General features: G+C 43.9%; 1 protein-coding gene across 1 annotated transcript; it reads left to right on the forward strand.

Moving 5' to 3' along the window:
- The first annotated feature begins 3,707 nt into the window (after window positions 1–3,707).
- LOC124674993 (probable leucine-rich repeat receptor-like protein kinase At1g68400) lies at window positions 3,708–5,602 on the forward strand. Its single transcript, XM_047211049.1, has 2 exons — window positions 3,708–4,995; window positions 5,100–5,602. Exons 1-2 carry the CDS (start codon window positions 3,708–3,710, stop codon window positions 5,600–5,602), a joined length of 1,791 nt encoding a protein of 596 aa, XP_047067005.1.
- Window positions 5,603–18,344: the final 12,742 nt, after the last annotated feature.

Below are 18,344 nucleotides of genomic sequence, written 5' to 3' on the forward strand. Positions count from 1 at the left end.
ACAAAAACCCGTAAGTACGAGATAGCTGTAAAAGAAATGCACAACAACAAATATTTCCAAGTACATCAAATTTAAAACATGTTGATTCTTTTAGAGTTGAACATTGGCAGGCATGTTTATTAGTCAAAGAATCAAAGCAGCAGGAACTTAAATAACTGGTTATTAACCTTATTTTGCACTCCTATAGTTCTAGGGCTTCAATATATTCTTGCAAAGAGCAAATACGTAAACATCATTTCTCGGAGCAAAGTAAATATTAGCTGGGAATCTCCATTTACAAAAACTATGTTGCATTAGAAGCAATATATGTTAAAACCAAAACTCAGCTAAGAGAAGTTAAGAAAAGCCTATACTGCAACGCAGCATTGCACAACTAGAAGATACCTGACAGCCTTTAATGGATTTACTGAAACTTTATGTTCCTTCACCAACTGCAAAATATGGAAATAATTAGATAGTTGCATTCAATATAACCCAATACTACATTGCTTGTTTCACAAATCAAATAAAGATGCACTTCAACGCAAGACTTTAGGGGTAGGCTTCTCATCACATCACTGGAACGACAAAAAAATCCCGAGAAACTGTCAAACAATGTGTGGTATTAACAAAGTTTTTTTCAAAGAAAATGACCTATCATAAAAAATAACCAGCAATAATTATTTAGAGATTTTCTTTTAGTAAAAAATGCATCATTGAGTCCAAATTGTACCTCTCCCTTTGCGTCTGCATCGAGGACGAAACAACAATCTCTTTTAGAAACCTACAAATGACAACCCAGAAGAAAATTCATTCACAAACCTTCATATCAGTAGGTTATTGTACGGAGCAGTTGAACCCACAATTCAACCATATAGGGAAAAGAAGGTACCATGGATTGTCACAACCAGCATAGAAACAATCAATACCTGAACAAGCATAGAAAATAAAAAGGAGGAACAAAAATTTCTCACCTCACCATGACATCACAAGAACTCACGCCAAGCTCCGCAAGCAACCCTCAACCGTATTTCCCGCCCGTAGCTTAAAGAGAGGAGATATAGAATTCGAGAAACAAGATTGTGTGGAGACAACAGAGTACAAGAGACAAGGAAATAGCGGTGTGGAAGATATGATTTCTTGTACCGGACATGGAAAATATTAACTCACATGCTGCCTATTATCACCATTGGTAAGAATCTTCCGTACACCGAAACCCTAGATGCAAGATAGAGGACCCAAATTCCCGTGACTCTTCTTTTGCTCAAATCCATGCCTAAGCTGAAAAATAGCAGTGAACCATCATCAACATCAATGGTTTTAATGAGAATAATAGAATGACCAAATCTATTAAGAACTCTAAATATCCACATATGGAGAATATGACCAGAAAATTTAGAAATAGTCAATACACATACAAATATAAATGCAGATCTAGAGCACATGAGTGTCTGAAACAGTATTGTGTGGAGACAACAGAGTACAAGAGACAAGGAAATAGCGGTGTGGAAGATATGATTTCTTGTACCAGACATGGAAAATATTAACTCACATGCTGCCTATTATCACCATTGGTAAGAATCTTCTCGTACACTCGAAACCCTAGATGCAAGATAGAGGACCCAAATTCCTGTGACTCTTCTTTTGCTCAAATCCATGCCTAAGCTGAAAAATAGCAGTGAACCATCATCAACATCAATGGTTTTAATGAGAATAATAGAATGACCAAATCTATTAAGAACTCTAAATATCCATATATATAGAATATGACCAGAAAATTTAGAAATAGTCAATACACATACAAATATAAATGCAGATCTAGAGCACATGAATGTCTGCTGGCTCCAATCTCTCTGCAATTCCTGAATTTCCTGAAGGGAGAAGTAGAATGGACGCAGGGGGCGTCATGTACATAAGAAAAACTGTACCTTTCCGATTGTGGCCGTGGTCGTGCCTCCTCTGTATGCCACACCTGCTTTCCCTCCTGCAGTCTCAGGCGTCGCCCGATCTGTGGATAGAGAGAAAGTGAAAGAGGGATCTGAGGGACATTGAGAGGAAGAGAAGGGCTTCACTCATGGAGGAGTCCCTCATCACCCTTGCTCCCCTGTTTGGTAGCTTTACCCCACCAGTGGTTGCATCCGCTGAAAATGAAGAAGCTCAAACATGAGAGAGGTAAAGAAAGCTGAGAGAAAGAGAGGAAGACGACGACGACCTCGCCACCTGTGTTGCCGGCCTCCTCCAGGACGCGCTCCTGCAGCACTTCCCCTCACCCGGCAACGGCTCGCCGCTCTTCCACCGGCTCTATCTGGGCGAAGACGGCGGCTAGGGTTTCGACGGAGGCCGCCGCCGAGCATACGTCGGCCATGGTGTGGAGGAGCCGCGACGGCGGCGTCGACCCGAGGCGGCGCCCTCCCACCTCCTCAACGCACGACGACGCACGCGACGGAGGAGCCGCGGCGGCGACGCGCTGTTCCTCCCGTCGTCGTTTCTTGGGCGGTCCCGGTCGATCTGGTGCAAGGGGCTTGGCAAGGAGGTGGGGATGGCAGAGGGGAAAGATGGGGTGGCGCCGGAGGGGCCGGAGACGGTGCTCTGATTGGGGGAGGAGGAGAGCTAGGGATTGGCGAGGAGAGGGCTCGTGCGGTGATTGGGGAAGAGAGGGAGGCGGCGGATTGGAGGGTGCCCCGGGCGATCTAGGTTTTCACTTCTGCCCCGCGGATGCGTGAATGAAGGCGACACAAAACGAGCAGCCTCGCTATCTCTGTCTGTCGGCCCCGCAAGAGCCTGGTCCCAGCTATCATGGACTCATCCAGAGAAGCCGCAGGTGAAAAAGAAACCACAACGGCTGCTGTCAAAAGTGGGTGTGAGAAGTTACTGCAGCATGCGTATTGGACGGACCAGATTGGTTTGCCCCTTTCAGATGGCCTGGTTGAGAGGGTAGTCTTGGAGCTTTTATAGGAGGAATACGCCGCCAGGGCTAGTCATGGCCTGTCTCATTTACCGGTGGGGCGGTGTCTCACTATCGCCACCGATTCTTTTTTATGATACCAATGCTATTCGTATTCTAGAATTTTTGCATACCTTGATTATTTATTTATTTTTGTAATGCACTGACATGCTCAAAATGTTACTGTATTTGTCGTAAAGACGCACGGGAGTCTGCTCCGTCAGAGCGCCTACACTAGAAAAAAAGTTCTAAATGATGGAGAAGGTTTGTACAGATAAAACAGAACATGACAAGAAGGAATCTTGACTGCTCACCACTGTGGCACCTGAAGCCACCAACAAGAGCCACCACCACTAGTGCGCTGCCCCGTGGTAGAACGGAGAGCCCTTCGCCTCACTTTTCGTTCATCTCAACAAAGTGGAACATGTAGGCGCGCACGGCGACCATCGCGGTTCACGGGACGCACGAAGTCACGCATCTGCCTCTACAAAAACGTCCAAAATTCCTTCTGCCCAAGGTGTGAAAAATGGCGCCCTTGTTTGCTTTCTCTTCGCCTGATCTGCTTGTTCCCCTCCTCCCTGTCCTCCTCAGGCTGCGCAGCGCAGCGCTACTCTCTAGCTTTCCTTTTTGGAGTTCTGCTTGTCGCGAGCTCGCGTGCTCCGCTCTTCTGCTCGTGCAACTTTCAAAAATCTCCATTTCCCCCGCGCAGCATTCGCCTCGTTCTGCTATAAAACTTATCCAATCCTACTCGGTCAAACCCAGGCGATCCAAGAGATCACCCAAAATGCCTCATTTCCACCGTTGTTTATCCATGCTCCCGCTCATGATCCTCCTCTTCCATCTCCCGACATGGTTTGTCCATGGAGAGGTCGCCAATGGTGGCCACCAAGACCTCCCTTTCCTCCTCTCCTTCAAATCCTACAACAATGTTGCCGCCCTCGAGACATGGGTCGGCCCCAACCCATGCTCCGGCTCATGGCTCGGGGTTAGGTGCTCCAGGGGCAGGGTCGCGGGCGTCTTCTTGGACGACGCCGCACTGCTGGGCAGCGTGGCTCCTCTCCTTGGTCTCACCCAGATCAGGGTGCTCGCCGTCAGGAACAACTCCCTGACCGGCACTCTCCCTCCCCTGAACAACTCCACCAGCCCGAGGTTGAGGCACCTGCTGCTCTCCCACAACAATATCAGCGGGAGCCTCAATCTTTCGCTGCCTTCTCTGGTCACTCTCAGGGCAGAGCACAACAGTTTCAGTGGCGGCTTGCAGGAGCTGCGCGTGCCAATGATCGCAAGGTTCAACGTGTCCGTTAACAAGCTCGCCGGGGACATCTCCAGCTCCCTGTCGAGGTTCCCAAGCTCGTCATTCGGCGGGAATCTCGATCTCTGCGGCAAGCCTCTCCCAAGATGTGTCCATGCGTACAACAATGCAGTGCAATATAGTGCCTCAAATGCTACCACTGCCAGTATCGCTCAATCTCCTACTGCAGGAACAAACGCAAGTAACATTGCTATGGATTCTTCCAGCAATGGAAGATTCAGTAAACTTGGCATGACTGCGCTCCTGGCCACTGGCATTGGCAATGCGGTGCTCGTCACGGTCTCGTTGGCCATCTCTGTAGCCATGTTCATCTACATCAGAAGGAAGCTGAGATCCTCCCCAATGGAAGACGCTACAAAATCCAATGCCGCGCTTGGTTTCGAGCATGAGGAGGATGACAAGGTCAGGAACGGCGAGGACAAGTGCCAGAAGAGCGGCGCGCTTATCTGCTTCGAGGGCGGCGAGGAGCTGAGGCTGGAGACCCTCCTCAAGGCCTCGGCCGAGGTGCTCGGCAAGGGCGTGTACGGGAGCACCTACAAGGCGGTCCTCGAGGACGGCATCGTGGCCGCCGTGAAGCGGCTCAGCGCTCTGCAGTTTCCGGGCCGGAGCAAGGCCTTCGACCGCCACATGCGGCTCGTCGGCAGGCTCCGCCACCGGCACGTCGTCAGCCTCAGGGGCTACTGCAGCTCCAACGGCGAGCGGCTGCTCGTATACGACTACCTCCCCAACGGGAGCCTCCAGTCCCTTCTGCAAATCAATGGTACGTACTACGTGCTAGATGAGGAACCCATCCCATCCTGAATTTCATGGCATTGCACGTTCCCGTTGATGTGTTCTTGATTGGCCATTCCATTGCAGGTGGAGGCGGGAGAACGAGAAGCTTGGACTGGGGGACGAGGAAGGGCATCCTGTTCGACGCGGCGCAGGGACTCAACTACATCCACACGTTCCCGGCGCGGCCGACGCTGGTGCACGGGAACGTGAAGCCGTCCAACATCCTCCTCGACGAGCGCGGCGCTGCGTGCGTCTCCGAGTGCGGGCTCATGCGCTACGCCGTCAACCTCCAGCAGTCCGTCCCGCAGGGCCCCGAGGTGTTCCTGGACCGGGCGGCGGGGAGCGGCGGCGGATGGCACGGGTACGCGGCGCCGGAGCTGGCGGCGTCGGGCTCGAGGGCGACGCAGGAGTCGGACGTGTACAGCTTCGGTATGATGCTTCTCGCGGTGGTGACGGCCAAGGGCGGCGAGGAGGAGGGCGGAGGGGAGGAGACGATGGGGATGGTTAGGATCGGCGTCCTCCGCACTGCCGAGGCGCCGGAGGAGAGGCCCAGGATGTCGCAGGTGCTCACCATGATGAGCGAATTCATCTAGTGGTCAGCCAATGCATCATCAGGCAGTGCATCATCACCAAGACCATGATCAGCCAATGCCCCATCAGCCAACGACTGTTCTACGAATGCCATTAGCTGGAGCACCTCCAATTAATCCTTCATAGTAGAGTGAAAGATTTTATTATCGTCTTCCTGTCTGTGACCGTTAGGTTCTTGTTGTACCGAGTCCTCTGTGATTGGATGTAGCATGCTGTGGCATGCTAATCTCACCACATTTAAACCATGGTAACTATACGATAGCCTAATGTGTGTAACCAAACAACATGACCTCGCATCAGCATAGCAAATATGGGTTACGTGCTGGACACCAAACGAACCGGGCTTTGTTGCTGAATCAGAAAATACATCACGAGCAACCAAACAACCCACCAATTCTGGTAGGGAGCTCGTTTGCAATGGGCTAAGACCCATGGAGCCCCAAAATCTGCCCCGACAATCAATCACACCATGGGAGTCCAGGACGATCCCGACATTGCTCGATCCCCTCTTCATCACTCCCACCCACTCTATTCATGTCTCCTCCATTCCCTCTCACTCTCTCCCATGACGAAAAATCCATCACCGCTAGTCTTCCTAGTGCCTCCAGCCAACTCCATCACCATGGAAAAAACTATGCCATCGCCCCCTCTCCGGCCAACCTGGCCACCTAGTTTCTACCACCCTCAAGCAAATCAGTGCAAGAACACGCCAACTGGCACTCGGAAAACTCCTCCTGCAATCCGTCTTCCACCCCGGCTGACGACACAGTCATAGTGCTCCCTAGCATTTGTTGGAGATAGTGCTCTAGAGACAAATTATAATAACTATATTATATGAACATATGTTCATAATTCATTTCTGCCATGCTATAACTGTATTATGAGCAAAACATAATACACGTGTGGTATTGTAAACAACCAATAGTCCCTGGTTAGCACGCAAGTGCATGACTGGTTCATTGAGGTCAATAGTTGGTTGAGGTTTTCCCGATAATGGACACACACGTCATTGACAATGAGATCATATCATTAGATGAAGGATGTGGTGGATATACCCGCAACATAAGTATTGTAACATGATCATACCGTATGGACTTCAATGTTACGACATTTATATCTAGTGCATAGTAACTTAATCCTTAGACCATGAGATCGTATTAATCGCCATCTACTAAGGTTGCCTTAGATGTTTTTAACCGCCAGACCATGATAGGGCAGTCATAAAGGCTTAGGTAGGTATACCGGTGGAATGGTTGAGGCCTAGGCTATCAAGAGCGGGATTTGTTCCGTCTTTGTGACGGGAAGATACTTATAAGAGCCCACTCGGTGAGATTATATCCATGAATGTTGCGCAGCTAATGACTAGGTCATGGGGATATAATCGTATGTGAACGAGTGAATAAGCCTTGTCGGTAACGAGATCAAACTAGGTATCAGGATACCGATGATCATATCTCCTACAAGTGCAAGTATCGAATGAACAAAGGAGTAAGACTATTTGCATAGGTTCAAACGACAATTATATCTTCGTGGATTTCATAGTGATCGCAATGGTTCTCCAGACCCCCATAGTGATCATATGACCGGTGAACTGGTCACCGATCATAGCTATGTTGTACCCGAACTGTAGGATAACACACTTAAGTGTTCACTGAAAGTACAGATGGTTTTGGATTCACCAGAGTTGAGAGGAATATCCGGATTAGGATTTCGGTGAGTTCCGAAAGAGGTTCAGAATAGTTCGGGAGGTGTCCGATGACCCACAAGTATAGGGGGTGTATCGTAGTACTTTCGATAAATAAGAGTGTCGAACCCAACGAGGAGCAGAAGGTGTTGACAAGCGGTTTCGATGAAGGATTCACCGTAAATGCTCACGAGACAAGTTTTCGAGGGGTTTTGATATAGCGAGATAAATAAAATACAAGTAAGTAAAATGCGAGAATAATAATTGCAGCAAGTGGCCCAATCCTTTTCAGCACAAAGGACAAGCCGGTTTGTTTACTTATGATGACCAAACGTTCTTGAGGACACACGGGAATTTAGTCTAGTGCTTTCGCTTCATATAGTTGATTAATCTTCATTGTTTTGATAAGTGTTGTGTGGGTGAACCTATGCTAATGCACCGCCCTTCCTAGGACTAATACATACTTATGATTAAACCCCTTGCAAGCATCCGCCAATACAAGAAAGTAATTAAGATAAATCTAACCACAGCCTTAAACTCTGAGATCCTGCTATCCCTCATGCATCGATATACCAACGGGGGTTCAGGTTGCTGTCACTCCGACAACCCCACAATTAGCAAACGAATACAAGATGCATTCCCCTAGGCCCATAAAGGTGAAGTATCATGTAGTCGACGTTCACATGACACCACTAGAAGAATAACACCACAACTTAAATATCAAACCATTAAATATTACTCAACATAGTTCACTACTAACATTTAGACTTCACCCATGTCCTCAAGAACTAAATGAACTACTCACAAGACATCATATGGTACATGATTAGAGGTGATATGATGATGGATAACAATCTGAACATAAACCTTAATTCAACGGTTTCACTCAGTACCATCAATAACAAGGAGTAATCAATACCGGGAGAGTTTACCCTATGAAATAATCAAGATTCAACCCTAGATGTTACAGCGGAGACGAGGTGCAGCGGTGGAGATGACGGTGTCGGTGGTGGAGATGATGATGATGATGATCCCAGAAGTCCAGCTCGATGACGGTGACGATGGCGACGATTTCCCCCTCCGGGAGGGAATTTCCCCGGCAGATTTCAGCCTGCCGGAGAGCTCTTTTCTCTCTGGTGTTTTCCGCCCCGCAGAGGCGGCTGTGACTCTTCTCGATGTTCTGTCTCACCTTAGGGTTTCGGGTAGATGAAGTACGCGAAAGGGTGATGGCCGAGTGGGGTCGTGGGCCCCCTCCCCACGTGGCGGCGCGCCAGGCCTGGTGGCCGCGCCGGCCTATGGGGAGGGCCCATGGCGGCCCTCCTCGGCCTCCCCTTTTGGCTGGCTCCATCATCTGGGAAAATAGGAGCTTCGGTATATTTTCCGTCAATTATTGATCTTAGAAATATTGTATCCTGACGGTGCTTTTTCCAGCAGAATTCTGACTCCGGTGAATAATTCTCCAATAATCATGAAACATGCAAAATAGGTGAAATAACATAAGTATCATCTCTAAATAGGAAATATATCAATGAATAACAGTAAATTATGATATAAAATAGTGATGCAAAATGGACGTATCAACTCCCCCCAAGCTTAGACCTCGCTTGTCCCCAAGCGAAACTGAACTCAGTAAACAAGACCACATGTTTATGGAGTGAAGAGTCGATAAACAAAATACGGACAAGAAGCATCACATTTATTAATTCACACAAGACATTCTAGTAAACAACTTCCTCATATAACTCAACTTGAGACAAGTAAAGGGAAATCACAAATAAAGGTGCATAGGAAATCATAATTGGTGATGGCAAACTTCGTTCTTGGTCAAAGAACAATTAACAGATTGTACTTATCTTTCGAGTAGAGCCTTTATATTAGAGCTTATATGGCAGAACTTACATGCTCAATCATAACAATCTCCTCATAATCATTGATAACCTTCAAAGTCATATTCATTCAGATAAAATTTGTACTAAACAAGGAAGAATAAAAGACATGATTAAATAGATCACAATATAAATGGTTGGATCACAACAACTCAATTGCTTGCTTAAGATAGAGGGAAATAGGTTTACTGACTCAACATAAAGTAAAAGATAGGCCCTTCGCAGAGGGAAGCAGGGATTAAATCATGTGCTAGAGCTTTTTAAGTTTCGAAATCATATAGAGGGCATAAAAGTATAGTTTTGAGAGGTGTTTGTTGTTGTCAACGAATGGTAGTGGGCACTCTAACCCCCTTGTCAGACAGACTTTCAAAGAGCGGCTCCCATGAAGGACGTTATCTCTACCAGCAAGGTAGATCATCCCTCTTCTCTTTTGTTTGCACATGTACTTTAGTTTATTTATGGATGACACTCCTCCCAACCTTTGCTTACACAAGCCATGGCTAACCGAATCCTCGGGTGCCTTCCAACATTTCACATACCATGGAGGAGTGTCTATTGCAAAATTAAGTTGCTTACTGATGAATCAGGGCAAAACATGTGAAGAGAATTATTAATGAAAGTTAATTAATTTGGACTGGGAACCCCGTTGCCAGCTCTTTTTGCAAAATTATCGGATAAGCGGATGTGCCACTAGTCCATTAGTGAAAGTCTGCCCAACAAGATTTAAAGATAACACACCACATACTTCCTCATGAGCTATAAAACATTGACACAAATGAGAGATAATAACTTTTTGAATTGTTTAAAGGTAGCACATGAAGTATTTACTTGGAATGGCAGAGAAATACCACATAGTAGGTAGTTATGGTGGACACAAATGGCATAGGTTTGGTTTAAGGTTTCGGATGCACGAGAAGCATTCCCTCTCAGTGCAAGGCTTTGGCTAGCAAGGTTGTTTGAAGCAAGCATAAGAGTTGAGGGAAACAAACAAACATACATGTGATAGAAACAATCATGCATCTTTCTTGTAAGCACAAACAATTTTAACTTCAGAATACTAAGCTCATTAGCTAACAAGAAAGAAAGATAATGAAATAATATATCTACATGTATTTCCTCTTTTCTACTTAAGCTTCAAAGTATTGTTGCTATTGACCAATGCTAAGTTTGCCAAAACCAAATAGATTTACATGATTCTCTCAAAGTGATACCAATACTAACAACAAGATCAATCATATAACAGAAATTGCAAACTAAAATAAGTTGTGCAAAATGTAAATGATAAAACTTCTCATTAATATTTCATAACGATAGCTCACTCCAAGGGATACATAGATAACCAACTAAAAGAGAGATACTTCCACACTGCAAACCATCTTATATGATAACTTCCCTACTCATGATATGACACTACTTGACAGTAAAAAAGGTAAAAGATAGTGATGATGTGATACCGCGACACTCCCCCAAGCTTGAAACAAACCAAGGGGGTGCCAATACCAATGATGAATTACTCCTTCGGCGGTGGTGGTGAATTCTTCCCGTCATCAGACTTCCAAGGAAGAGGCTCTCCATCAACAAACGACATCTTGGTCTCAGGAATCCTGAAACTGGCAGCATAGCTTATGTGTTTAAACCTGTTTTCATACTCACAGTTTTGATTCTGAACATCATAAAGTTGCGCTTGGAGTTTGTTGGTAGTGTTGTGAAGCGAGAGGATATCGTCCCACAGCTTTGCAGTCTCCTTCTTGTGTTCATCAATAAGTTCAGACACAATTTTGTGGAAGATATTCACTTCACATTCAGCCATCTTCTTGTAGGTGAAGACCTCTTGTTCTAGCTTCTCCATCCTGTTCTCCAAGCTTCCTTCTCCTTTAGGGCCCCGGACATCTTCAATCTGCAACTCTCCATCTACGAGCAGCAATTCCTTGGGATGCATCTTCAGCTCGTTCATATACGGGTTGACGACGTTCTCAAAGAAGCTGTCCTTCGGAGTTCCCGACGAAGACATGGTGGCTCTAGATCTGAAAACAATATCTGGCAGAAAACAACTCGAAACAAAACACGACGAGAAAACGATATACGGACCTCGGGGGGTCCGGGGGATTATATAGCAAAAAAATTCACGACAGAAGGAAACTACCAGGTCGAACCAGAGTGGAAGAGGGACTCCGAGGAGCCGTCCCCATATGGCGGCGCGGCCAGGGTGGGGCCCTTGCCACCACGTGGGGACGCGCCCTCGTGCATCTCCTCCGCTCCGATTCGATCTCGTAATTTTTCATATTTTCTAAAAATAGCAAAAACATTGTTCGGAAAGTTAAACACGGACTTTTTATTACCAGAACTGTTGCCTATTCGAAGTCTAACTCTGCAGAACTATCAATTTTATCTTTGATGAAAGTTTCCGGAGTCACCACTTGAATAACATCAACATCTTCATTATAAGAATCTCCAGAAATATAATGCTTGAGTCTTTGTCCATTCACCACTTGTGTGGCATCACCTTTCAGACAACCAATTTTTATTGCCCCTGAACGATACACCTCCACAATGACATATGGTCCTTCCCATTTTGAGAGTAATTTCCCTGCAAAAAATCTGAGACGAGACCGATACAATAGGACTTTATCTCCAACATTAAATTCTCTTTTAATAATTCTTCTATCATGCCATTTCTTAACTTTCTCCTTAAAAAGTTTAGCATTTTCATAAGCTTCACTTCTCCACTCATCTAGAGAACTCAATTGTAGCAACCTTTTCTTACCGGCAAGTTTAAAATCTTTATTAAGTTCTCTTACAGCCCAATAAGCTTTGTGCTCTAGTTCTAAAGGTAAATGACAAGCTTTTCCATAAACCATTTTATAAGGAGACATACCCATAGGATTTTTATAAGCAGTTCTATAAGCCCACAACGCTTCCTTCAACTTACTAGCCAATTTTTTCTATATTTATTAACAGTCTTTTGCAAGATAGATTTAATTTCTCTATTTGATAATTCTACTTGCCCACTAGTTTGAGGATGATAAGCGGAAGCAATCCTCTGATTAATACCATATTTAGCAAGAGTTTTTCTAAAACCACCATGAATAAAATGAGAACCTCCATCAGTCATAAGATATCTAGGTACTCCAAACCTAGGAAAAATAACATCTAAAAGCATTCTTAAAGAGGTCTCACCATCGGCACTTTTTGTGGGTATGGCTTCCACCCATTTAGTAACATAATCAACAGACAACAAGTATATGAGTGTTACTTTCGAAGAAGGGAAAGGACCCATGAAGTCAAATCCCCAACAATCAAATGGTTCAATAACAAGAGTATAATTCATCGGCATTTCATTGCGTCTAGAGATATTACCAACTCTTTGACATTCATCACAAGATAAAATAAACTTTCTTGCATCTTTAAAGAGAGTTGGCCAATAAAAACCTGACTGTAGAACCTTTTGTGCGGTTCTATCTCCGGCGTGATGTCCTCCATAAACACTACCATGACACTTACTCAATATCTCTTGTTATTCATATTCGGGGACACATCTTCGCATAACACCATCCACTCCTTCTGTATATAAGTGTGGGTCATCCCAAAAATAATGCCTCAAGTCATAAAAGAATTTCCTCCTTTGCTGAGCTGAAAAGGTTGGAGGCAAGTACTTGGAAACAATAAAGTTAGCATAATCAGCATACCAAAAACTATCTCGCGAGCTCACCTTTATTACAGCTAAATGTTCATTTGGAAACTATCATTAACAGGAACAGGATCATAAGCAATATTTTCCAATCTAGAAAAATTATCAGCAACAGGATTATCAGCACCTTTCCTATCTACAATATGTAAATCAAATTCTTGCAAAAGAAGCACCCATCTAATAAGCCTTGGCTTAGCATCTTTCTTTTCCATAAGGTACCTAATTGCAGCATGATCAGTATGAATTGTGACTTTTGAATCAACAATATAAGGTCTAAACTTGTCACAAGCAAAAACTACAGCTAATAATTCTTTTTCAGTTGCAGCATAATTTCTTTGAGCAGCATCCAGAGTTTTACTAGCATAATGAATAACATTCAATTTTTTATCTACTCGCTGTCCAAGAACAGCACCAACAGCAAAATCACTAGCATCACACATAATTTCAAAAGGTAAATTCCAATCAGGAGGTTCAACTACGGGAGCAGTTGTTAAGGCTCTCTTTAGAGTTTCAAAAGCTTCCTTACAATCACCATCAAAAACAAAAGGTACATCTTTTTGAAGAAGATTAGTAAGAGGCTTTGAAATTTTAGAGAAATCTTTAATAAATCTCCTATAAAAACCAGCATGACCAAGAATACTACGAATACCTTTAACATCCCTAGGATAGGGCATCTTCTCTATTGCTTCAACTTTAGCTCTATCAACTTCAATACCTCTCTCAGAAATTTTATGTCCCAATATTATTCCTTCATTAACCATAAAGTGACATTTCTCCCAATTAAGAACAAGGTTAGTTTCTTCACATCTCTGCATAACTTTATCAAGGTTTCGCAAACAATTATCAAAAGAATTCCCATAGACAGAAAAATCATCCATGCATACCTCTACAATCTTTTCACAAAAGCCATGAAAAATAGCAGACATGCATCTTTAAAAAGTAGCAGGAGCATTACATAAACCAAAAGGCATACGCCTATAAGCATAAGTTCCATAGGGAAAAGTGAAAGTAGTTTTCTCTTGATCTTTAGCTCTAACAGCAATTTGTGAAAACCTAGAATAACCATCAAGAAAGCAGAAATGAGTATTTTTAGACAACCTTTCTAGCATTTGATCAATAAAAGGTAAAGGGTAATGATCTTTCTTAGTAACTTTATTAACTTTTCGAAAATCAATACACATTCTATACCCTACAACTACTCCTTGAGGGATGAGCTCATCATTATCATTAGGTACAACAGTTATTCCTCCTTTCTTAGGAACACAATGCACATGACTAACCCATCTACTATCAGCAATAGGATATATAATACCAGCTTCAAGAAGTTTTAATACCTCATTCCTTACCACATCCTCCATCTTAGGAATTAAACGACGCTGATGTTCAACAACAGGCTTTGCATCATCTTCCATGTTGATGGCATGTTGGGAAATAGAGGGAGAAATCCCCTTCAAGTCATCAAGAGTGTAGCCAATAGCTCCTCGGTGCTTCTTCAATATTTCCAATAATCTTTCTTCCTCAAAATCTGAAAGCTTAGCACTAATAATAACAGGATATGTTTTCTTATCATCAATATAAACATACTTAAGATTATCAGGCAACGGTTTCAAATCAAAAACAGGATCTTCCTTTGGCGGTGGTGTTGTACCTAGATCTTCAACCGGTAAGTCGTGTTTAAGAATAGGTTGACGAAGGAAAATTTCATCAAGCTCATTCCTTTCTTCCCTAAAGACTTCACTCTCATGATCCTCCAAATGTTGCTGCAGAGGATTATTAGGAGCAAGAGCAATAGATGCAAGCTGTTCAATTCTAAAATCATCATTAGGCAATTCAGCTTCATAAGGAACTATGGAAAATTTAGAGAAATTAAACTCATAAGATTCACCAGTAAATTTAGTCACAATTTTCTCTTTCTTGCAATGTATAATAGCTCCGCAAGTATTTAGAAAAGGTATACCAAAAATGATAGGACAAGTCTTACTAGCAGCAGAACCAAGTACAAAAAAATCAGCAGGATATTTAATCTTACCACATAGAACTTCCACATCCCGAACAATACCAATAGGAGAGATAGTTTCTCTATTAGCTAGCCGAATAACCACATCAATATCTTCAAGTTCACAAGAACCAATTTCATGCATGATTTCCCTGTAAAGCTCATAAGGAATGGCACTAATACTTGCACCAATATCGCATAAACCATAATAACAATGATCACCAATTCTAACAGAGAGCATAGGAACACTGGCTTTCCTAGACTTACTAAGATGTGAAACAATATTTGAAGCATCTTCACAGAAAATGATGTGACCATCTTCTACATTTTTGTTGGAGATATGCCCAAGAGGCAATAATAAAAGTGGTTATTATATATCTTTATGTTTATGATAAATGTTTATATACCATGCTATAATTGTATTAACCGAAACATTGATACATGTGTGATATGTAAACAACAAAGAGTCCCTAGTATGCCTCTTAACTAGCTTGTTGATTAATGGATGATTAGTTTCATAATCATGAACATTGGATGTTATTAATAACAAGGTTATATCATTGTATGAATGATGTAATGGACACACCCAATTAAGCGTAGCATAAGATCTCGTCATTAAGTTATTTGCTATAAGCTTTCGATACATAGTTACCTAGTCCTTATGACCATGAGATCATATAAATCACTTATACCGGAAAGGTACTTTGATTACATCAAACACCACTGCGTAAATGGGTGGCTATAAAGGTGGGATTAAGTATCCGGAAAGTATGAGTTGAGGCATATGGATCAACGAGTGGGATTTGTCCATCCCGATGACGGATAGATATACTCTAGGCCCTCTCGGTGGAATGTCGTCTAATGTCTTGCAAGCATATGAATAAGTTCATAAGAGACCACATACCACGGTACGAGTAAAGAGTACTTGTCAGGAGACGAGGTTGAACAAGGTATAGAGTGATACCGAAGATCAAACCTCGGACAAGTAAAATATCGCGAGACAAAGGGAATTGGTATTGTATGTGAATGGTTCATTCGATCACTAAAGTCATCGTTGAATATGTGGGAGCCATTATGGATCTCCAGATCCCGCTATTGGTTATTGGTCGGAGTGAGTACTCAACCATGTCCGTATAGTTCACGAACCGTAGGGTGACACACTTAAAGTTGGATGTTGAAATGGTAGTATTTGAATATGGAATGGAGTTCGAATATTTGTTCGGAGTCCCGGATGAGATCCCGGACATCACGAGGAGTTCCGGAATGGTCCGGAGAATAAGATTCATATATAGGATGTCATTTTATGTGAATAAAATGTCGTGGAAGGTTCTAGAAGGTTCTAGAAAAGTCCGGAAGAAACCACCAAGGAAGGTGGAGTCCACAAGGGACTCCACCTCCATGGCCGGCCAACCCTAGTGGGGGAGGAGTCCCAAGTGGACTCCCCTTAGGGGGCCGGCCACCCCCCATATGGGAGGTGGAACTCCCACCTTGGTGGGAGTCCTAGCTAGGCTAGGTTTCCCCTCTCTATGGAAGGTTTTTGGTTCGGGTCTTATTCGAAGACTTGGAGACCAACTCTTGGGGATCCACCTATATAATGAGGGGCATAGGGGAGGGGGCCGGCCACACCAAAGCCACAATTTGGCCGCACCCCTTGAGGCCGGCCACCCCCTCCCAAACCCTAGCCGCCCCCTTCTCCTCCATAGATCCCGCGTGCTTTAGCGAAGCTCCGCCGGAGTTCTCCACCGCCACCGACACCACGCCGTCGTGCTTGTCGGATTCAAGAGGAGCTACTACTTCCGCTGCCCGCTGGAACGGGAGGTGGACGTCGTCTTCATCAACAACCGAACGTGTGACCGAGTACGGAGGTGCTGCCCGTTCGTGGCGCCGGAACCGATCGTGATCAAGATCTTCTACGCGCTTTTGCAAGCGGCAAGTGAACGTCTACCGCAGCAACAAGAGCCTCATCTTGTAGGCTTTGGAATCTCTTCAAGGGTGAGACTCGATACCCCCTCGTTGCTACCGTCTTCTAGATTGCATCTTGGCTTGGATTGCGTGTTCGCGGTAGGAAAATTTTTGTTTTCTATGCAACGTTATCCTACAGTGGTATCAGAGCCGTGTCTATGCATAGGTGGTTGCACGAGTAGAACACAATGGTTTTGTGGGCGTTGATGCTCTTGTTATCTTTAGTTGAGTACTTTGCATCTTTATGGCATAGTGGGATGAAGCGGCTCGGACTAACTTTACATGACCGCGTTCATGAGACTTGTTCCTCGTTCGACATGCAACTTGTATTGCATAAGAGGCTTTGCGGGTGTCTCGTCTCTCCTACTATAGTAAAGATTCAATTTACTCTTCTATTGACAACATTAGTATCAACTTTGTGGTTCATGTTCGTAGGTAGATTAGATCTATATCGAAAACCCTAAACCACGTAAAATATGCAAACCAAATTAGAGAGCGTCTAACTTGTTTTTGCAGGGTTTGGTGATGTGATATGGCCATAATGTGATGATGAATATGTATGAGATGATCATTATTGTATTGTGGCAACCGGCAGGAGCCTTATGGTTGTCTTTAAATTTCATGTTGAGTAGTATTTCAAGATAGTTGTAATAGTTGCTACATGGAGGACAATCATGAAGACGGCGCCATTGACCTTGACGCTACGCCGACGATGATGGAGATCATGCCCGAAGATGATGGAGATCATGTCCGTGCTTTGGAGATGAAGATCAAAGGCGCAAAGACAAAAGGGCCATATCATATCACATATGAACTGCATGTGATGTTAATCCTTTTATGCATCTTATTTTGCTTAGATCGCGACGGTAGCATTATAAGATGATCCCTCACTAAAATCTCAAGATAATAAAGTGTTCATCCTTAGTAGCACCGTTGCCAAGACTTGTCGTTTCGAAGCATCTCGTGATGATCGGGTGTGATAGAATCAACAAGTGCATACAACGGGTGCAAGCCGATTTTGCACATGCGGATACTAAGGTGGCCTTGACGAGCCTAGCATGTACAGACATGGTCTCGGAACACGTGATACCGAAAGGTAGAGCATGAATCATATAATTGATATGATGAGCACTTTGAGTGTTCGCCATTGAAATTACACCTTGTCTCGTGATGATCGGACTATGGTGTGGTGGATTTGGTTCGTGTGATCACTAAGACAATGCGAGGGATATTGTTTTGAGTGGGAGTTCACCTAGATTTTTAATTATGTTGAATTAAAATTTGAACTCAATTTGTCATAAACTTAGTCTAAACTATTGCAAATATATGTTGTAGAGATGGCGTCCCCAATCAATTTTAACCAGTTCCTAGAGAAAGAAAAGCTTAAGAGCAACGGTAGCAACTTCACCGACTGGTTCCATCATGTGAGGATCTTCCTCTCTGGCGGAAATCTGCAATATGTGCTTGATGCACCGCTAGGTGACCCTCCCGCAGAAACTGAAACCGATGAAGTAAAAGCTGTTTACGA

This window comes from Lolium rigidum, chromosome 7 (genome assembly GCF_022539505.1).
Source record: "Lolium rigidum isolate FL_2022 chromosome 7, APGP_CSIRO_Lrig_0.1, whole genome shotgun sequence".
In the NCBI taxonomy this organism is placed as follows: domain Eukaryota; kingdom Viridiplantae; phylum Streptophyta; class Magnoliopsida; order Poales; family Poaceae; genus Lolium; species Lolium rigidum.